Source organism: Solanum stenotomum, chromosome 9 (assembly GCF_019186545.1).
Source record: "Solanum stenotomum isolate F172 chromosome 9, ASM1918654v1, whole genome shotgun sequence".
Classification (NCBI taxonomy): Eukaryota; Viridiplantae; Streptophyta; class Magnoliopsida; order Solanales; family Solanaceae; genus Solanum; species Solanum stenotomum.
The window spans coordinates 41,986,746-41,994,351 of record NC_064290.1 but is presented as its reverse complement, the minus strand read 5'-3'; the positions used below and the strand labels follow the sequence as shown (position 1 = coordinate 41,994,351).

The 7,606-nt window shown below is 39.2% G+C and overlaps 1 protein-coding gene across 1 annotated transcript in view; it reads right to left on the bottom strand.

Annotated features, from left to right (window-relative positions):
* The window catches only part of LOC125877539 (putative glucose-6-phosphate 1-epimerase), a 15,104-nt gene that overhangs the window by 2,018 nt on the left and 5,480 nt on the right, over nt 1–7,606 (bottom strand). Inside the window, exon 6 of the mRNA XM_049558804.1 lies at nt 1,528–1,648. Within this exon, the coding sequence (XP_049414761.1) occupies nt 1,528–1,648 (121 nt within the window). The remainder of the gene's footprint in view (nt 1–1,527; nt 1,649–7,606) is intronic.

Below are 7,606 nucleotides of genomic sequence, written 5' to 3'. Positions count from 1 at the left end.
CCCCCCCCCCCCCCCCCCCCCCCCTTCATGTGCGGACTTGATTCTATATATGAGTCAAGCACGTGGATATTCAGTTAATAATGGGTGACGGTGAGACTCGAACTCGGAATCTCTACCTGCTCTGATATCATGCTAAGCAATGGACCGTGTGCCCAACTCAACCCCAAAAGCTAGCTCATGAGGTAAGGATTGCCCAAGACCATACAAGGAGAGCCACCTATCCCACTACACCCAATATGGGACTTTCTAACAATTATTTAACTAGCAGATCAATAAACTTGAAGCAGTACTGAGACTTCCTCTTCACTTTAATAAAACTCAATGTAGGTTCTCTAGTTCTAAAAGTGCTTAAAAATAAAGAGGAAAAGATGAGGATGAAGAAACAAGGCAATGAATTTGTGTTCTTTATTCTTAAAGCTTAATGATTAAAAAGATGATGTGATATAGCAAGAGAGGCCAGATGACAGTTGAGAGAAAAGAAGAGCAAGAGGAGGTGAACACACTTCCTTTTTTGTCGCCGAGCGTCAGAAAAACATCCTGAGCAAAGTTTTTACATAAATCCCGACAAAGAGGCAACCAAGTTTAGGTCTTCCAAAAGTTTATTAAGACATACAATTCTAGAAAGATTGCTAAAACATATCTTAAAATAATACTCCCTCCGTCCCAATTTAAGAGGCACGCTTTGACTTGACATAAAGTTTAAGAAAAAAAAAAAAGAACACTTTTGAAATTTGTGGCCTAACATAGTCATTCACTATTTGTATGGCTATAAATCATGTCATAGGATAAAGGAGAAATTTAAGAGTTAAATTGTTTCCAAGTTCAAAAAAAGTTAAATTGTTTCCAATTATGGAAAGGTGAGATTCTTTTAGGGACAGACTAAAAAGAAAAGTGTGCCACATAAATTGGGACAGAAGTGGGGAATGGGACCAGGGTTCTTTTCTGGATTGGTCAGGATTCCTTGATGTCTTCCTATCCGGATATATATATCCTCAGCTCGTCTCAAGATGCAATGGTAAATGAGGTATGGTCTGAACAAGGGTGGAATTTCAGCTTCAGAAGGTTACTAAATGATTGGGAGATAGGGAGAGTAGCCGGGATGCTACAAACACTAGATGATTTTTTTTGATAAAGAAAACACTAGATGATTTTAAGGGCACAAATCTGGAAGTTGATGTAATGATTTGGAAACTCAATCATGATGGTATGTTGTCAGTCAGCAGATTGTACAATAGGAAAGTGAAGGAACTTCCATGGGAAATCTCCGGACCATGGAGTAAGGTATGGAAAAATAAAGTGCCAACTAAAGTGAGGTGTTTCTCATGGCTAGTGGCTAGAAGGACATGCCTAACTCATGAAAAGCTGCAAAGAAGAGGCATTGAAATAGCTTCCTGATGCTCACTGTGTAATGAGACAAATGAGACTAATAGCCATCTATTCCTCCATTGCAAAGTCACTGCTCAATTATGGACCATTTTTCTAAGCAGAACACACACAAACTGGACAATGCCAGAACACACTGCAGACCTTCTTAGTTGCTGGGTGAGAAGAGGGGGGAGTAAGAGCCAGAAGAAATGGTGGAACATGATACCCTCTTGTATATGGTGGACTATTTGGAGCGAAAGAAACAAGAGGTGTATGGAAAATACTGCAGAATCAGTACAAAAGATCAAATGGCGTTGTATGAAGACCTTCTGTTTTTGGTGTAATGAGGAGGGTATAGAGGATGCTGGACAGATTTTAAATTTTTTCTCTTCTTCATAAGTTTAGTAGCAATTTCTTGAGTTGGTCTTTTTTGGGTCACTGATGTAAATCTTTTTGATGGTTGCCAGCACACCCTCATTGCTGAGGAATACAACTTTACTTTATCAAAAAAAATATTGGGACAGAAGGAGTAATTAAGGAAGACTCCCTTTCACATCCTGAACCTCACATTGGGAATATTAGAAGAGCCTCAGAATAACTTTTGCTGTGCTTATCTAGGAGGACCAGACATCAACAATCAAGAATGACAAACCTGCAAAGTCTACCAGAAGCATCTAATAAATTGAAAAAAATTGTTTTCCTTCAAACATGTTATATTCCAAACTGCTTTTGTGTAAGCCGAATATTTGATACTTCAGTGGTTTGATATGAATCAATAGACTCACCATAAGAGGACAGGAACAAAAAAGCCATTGATTCATAGCTTAAGCAGATTGAGTGATACAAAAAAGGCTTGGTTGCTTCATGGATTATGTGAAGCTCTTCATAGAAGTGTGTTGATACATAAAGTACAAAGTGATCCAACAAGAAACAACTGCTTCTTTGAGCCTCACTTTAAAAGGCAAAAGAGTAAATTTTACTCAAAACGAAGATCTAAATTAAACAAAAAAGAAGGGTGAAAATGAACAGTGTTATCAAAGGCGCGCTTAAGCCTTGAAGCAAGGCTCAAAACGTGTTGAGCGCTTCGCCTCGCTTTATGTGCGCTTCAGTGTCGTCATCAAGGTTCTAAGACAAACTTTTCCTTGGTAGTTGTAGAGGAGCGGAAAGCCACTTGNTTCATAGAAGTGTGTTGATACATAAAGTACAAAGTGATCCAACAAGAAACAACTGCTTCTTTGAGCCTCACTTTAAAAGGCGAAAGAGTAAATTTTACTCAAAACGAAGATCTAAAAATAAACAAAAAAGAAGGGTGAAAATGAACATATTGTTATTGAGTAATACGACTCCTCTGCATGTATACTTCAATATTCTCATTGTCATCCTTATCTTCGTTCTCAAATTTGCAATGCCTCTTCTTCTGCTACTTCAGTTTATTTACTTCTTCCTTTGTTTTCTTCTTAAGCAATAAGCCTTTCATTTTATTTTATTTTTCTAATATGCAAATCCAAATCCTTTTTGTCTATTTGGCTATGGCAATATCCAATAATAAATTTTATCAAGTGGGCCTTTTGATAATGGAATGGGGTTTCTGGGGTATCTATGGATCTGTGGGGTGGGCTCAAAGGAGAATTATTTGGGAGGAGTAAGGTGTTGGTACAGGGAGATGGGGTATACCTTGGGTGTTGGGGGGTTAATACCATAAGATTCCCGAAGGAGAGGTTTGGGTGTAGGGTGATGTCCAAGGCCATGAAGGAGTATTCGGAGTTTATTAACATTTTTTTCACTTATTGACTTGCCTTAAACAAGCGCCAATTTCAATTGATCCAGATCGGAGGACTCATCTTCCAAATCGAGACTAGATAAATTTTTAGTGTCTACTTCTTGGGATGAGTTGGCACCCAATGTTATCCAAGTTCCTGTTCCACGACTGCTATCGAACCATTCACCCATCTTGTTGGATGGTAGCAGAGGAAGGACTAAGGAGAATGAGATCTCCTTTTAAATTCGAGAAAATGTGGTTGATTTCGGGGAGAGTAGCTAAATGGCGAAGTAGTTATGTGGTGGGGGGAGGCCTTCCTTTAGGCTTGCTAAGAAGTTGAATTTGCTTAAAAAAGACACAAGGGTGTGAAATAAAGAGATGTTTGGGAGGGTAGAGGTGAATATGAGGATGTTACAACAGAAACTCAAACTTCTTAGGAAGAAACTCAGCAAGTGATCAAGAGAAGTGATAAGCAACGTCTTTGATCGTGTCTATGAGTGGAAGAATAATCATAAATGATGAGTGGGCACAGTGCTGTCAATCCAATGTTATCAAAGATTTTTCTATATTAGGATCTGATCACAGGCCCCTTTACTCAAGTGTCATAACAACTCTCAGAATGGTATCAAATACTAATTTTTTGGATTTATGGGTTGATCAACCTTCCTTCAGACAAGTGGTGGAAGATATTTGGAATACTCATATTTCAGGTAATCCTATGTGGAGATAACAACTTAAACTCAAACTTCTTGGCAAGAATCTCAGTCAGTGGAGAAGAGAAGTGATAGGCAACGTCTTTGATCATGTCTATGGATGGGAGAATAATCATAAATAAATGATTAGTGGACTCAGTGCTATCAATCCAATGTTATCAAATATCTTTCTAGATCGGGATTTGAACACAGGCCCCTTTACTCAAGTGTCATAACAACTCTCGGAATGGTATCAAATACTTTAAATTTTTGGACTTATGGGTTGATCAACCTTCCTTCAGACAAGTGGTGGAAGATATTTGGAATACTCTCATTTCAAGTTATCCTATGTGGAGGTTATAACAGAAATTCAAACTTAGTAAGAAACTCAGTCACTCGTCAAGAGAAGTGATAGGCAATGTCTATGAATGGGAGAATAAGATGATTGATTTAGAAGCATATGATGTCAGAAACATTAATAAGCAGAGCAGGGAAGATCTCAACAGGGGCCAAGCTAAATACATAAGATGGATGAGCATGCAAGAGAATATATTGAAGCAGAAATCTCAAGCCACTTGGTTTGAAGAGGGGGAGCATAATACTAAGTACTTCCATAGCTTGATTAGCGACACGAGAAGAAGACTTCAACTACAAAGGATCAAAAATCACATAAACATGCGGGTTCAAGGAAATGACAAGATCGCCAAAGCTGATGTACACCATTTTGAACATCTATTTAATATTCCTCACCATTTTAATGATCATACCATCCTGGATTTTATCACCCCATGCATGTCATGCCTGACTTACAAGAGATTAAATCTGGTGTTTTCATTATGAGTGCATCTAGTGTTGTTGGCCCTAATAACTATCTCCTGACTGTCATGCCTGACTTACAAGAGACCAAATCTATATTTTCGGTATGAGTGCATCTAGAGTTGCTGGCCATGATGGCTACACTGGAACCTTTTTCAATACGTGTTGGGACATCATCCAAAATGACATAAAGGACTTTATCCAAACTTACTTTCAAGGGAAAAGCCTTACCAAATTCTATACCCATACTTGTTTGGTTCTTATACCCAAGATAGACTCTCCTAATAGCTTTTCCGACCTTCAACCTTTCAGTCTAAGCAATTTCACCTCCAAGATCCTTTCTAACAGACCTTTGCTTGGTAAGCTGATTTCTCAGCATCAAAGTGGATTCCTAAAAGGAAGATTGATTACTGAGAATGTTCTCCTGACTCAAGAAATCCCTCAAGCCATCAAGAAATACATTCAAGGTCGTAATATGATTATGAAGCTGGATATGGCTAAAGCCTGCAACAGGATGCCATGGGTATTTTTATTTTTTTGAGAAAGGTAACATTACTTCTATATATCCACAGGTATACTACATCAAAGTGTAGTCCCCCTCCAAAAAGTTTTACTTACATCATTCCTAGGATCTTCTAGTTACAACCAGTCAATAATATTAAACACATTTTCAGCATCTCCTATCACTACTTGCTTACACCAAAAATAATAAAGTCCTAGGCAATTAGTCTTTATCTTCTGGATATTGTTCTGTTTTCCTTCAAAACATCTTTGATTCCTTTCCTTCCAAATTGTCCACCAAATGCAAGCTGGGACAATCCTCCATCTCTTCTCATTTTTTCCTGCATTTCCATCCCTGTTCCAGTATTGTAGGACTTCATGAAAAAAATTTCATTTGGCTTCTCTGATGAATTCGCTAAATATTATTATGAGTATTACTAATGTGTGGTATTCTATTTTGATAAATGGCAACAGAGTTGGTTTTTTCATCTCGACTCATCACTCAAGCTATCAAGCAAGGGGACCCTTTGTCCCCATCTTTGTTCATCATTGGCTCGGAAATACTAACAAGACTTCTCAAAAGCCGAATCTATGGCAACAATTTCTCTTCTTTTAGAATGAACCTCAGTGGTCCTATCATGAATCATCTTGCTTATGCAGATGATATAGTGATTTCCAATGGTGGTAATAGCACGTCTATACAACTGATTCACAAACAGATTAGGAGGTATGAGAAAACATCTGGTCAAGAGTATGGGTATAGTATTTGGTAAGGCTTTTTCCTTGAAAGAAAGTTTGGACAAGAGTATGAGAAAGTATAGTGATTTTCAGTGGTGACAATAAGTCAATTACAGGTCTATAAAAGCTTTTTCATCACTGCCTAACACAGCTCCTCATACAATCAATAAAATGAGAAGAATGATGGGTTACAGGGACAAAAGCTTTCCTTTAACCTAACTTGGGATTTCTCATTTACAGTGGAAGAAAAAAGATTTGTTATTTTGACGGCATGTTGGCAAAAATTGTAAAAAAAAAATTGAATGTTGGCAAAGCAGGACGTTCTCTTACGGAGGAAGAATGGTTCTTATCAAGCGCGGACTAGAGAGTAGATTCTATGCCCTTATATACACTCTCGGCTATGAATCCTCCTAAAGGGACTTGTTAAAGCTTTTATAAATGAAATTTTTATAGACCTGTTATTGCCACCAAATAAAGACTTGTAAAAGAGCTCACCCCGTGTAGGGTGATTTGGCGCACTCTGAAAGACTTCAGGACTTTGGGTACTGTAGGTGTTTTAGGATCGAGGAGGTTATACGTGCTATTAGTAGGATGAGCAGGGGAAGAGCGACCGGACCCGATGAGATTCCGATGGATTTTTGGAAGAGCGCGGACAAGGCAGGTATAGAGTGGTTAATTGGGCTGTTTAATGTTATTTTTAAGACAGCAAAGATGCCTGATGAATGGAGGTGGAGTACAATGGTGCCGTTGTATAAAAACAAGGGTGATATCCAGAACTGTAACAACTACAGGGGTATCAAATTGCTAAGCCATACTATGAAGATTTGGGAGAGAGTGGTGGAGATGAGGGTGAGAAGAGGGGTGTCCATTTCTGAGAATCAGTTTGGATTCATGCCGAGACAATCGACTACCGAAGCCATTCATCTTATGCGAAGACTGGTAGAAAAATATAGAGAAAGGAAGAGAGACCTACATATGGTGTTCATTGACCTTGAAAAGGCATATGACAAAGTACCAAGGAATGTCCTCTGGAGGTGCTTGGAGGCTAAAGGTGTCCCGATGATTTATATTAGGGCGATAAAGGACATGTACAGTGGAGCCAAGACTGGGGTTAGAGCGGTTGGAGGTGACTCGGAACATTTCAAAGTTGAGATGGGGCTGCACCAAGGATCAAGTCCTTAGCCCTTTTCTATTTGCTTTGGTGATGGATGAGTTGACGCGGTCTATTCAGGAGAAGGTCCCATGGTGTATGTTATTTGCGGATGACATAGTACTGACTGATGAGACGCGGGACAGAGTTAATGCGAGGTTGGAGGTGTGGAGACAAACGCTGGAGTCCAAAGGGTTCAGGTTAAGTAGGACCAAAACAGAATATTTGGGGGTGCAAATTCAGTGATGCGTTGGATGAGGTAGATGTGGAAGTGAGACTTGCCACACAGATCATTCCCAAGAAAGAAAGTTTTAAGTATCTTGGGTCTATAATCCAAGGAAGTGGCGACATCGGCGATGATGTCACACATTGCATTGGGGTTGCTTGGATGAAATGGAGGCTTGCCTCTGGAGTCTTGTGTGATAAGAAAATTCCACCTAGACTTAAAGGTAAGTTCTACAGAGTGGTAGTTAGACCGGCCTTGTTGTATGGAGCGGAGTGCTGGCCAGTCAAGAACTCACATGTTCAAAAAATGCATGTTGCGGAGATGAGGATGTTGAGATGGATGTGTGGGCACACTAGGAG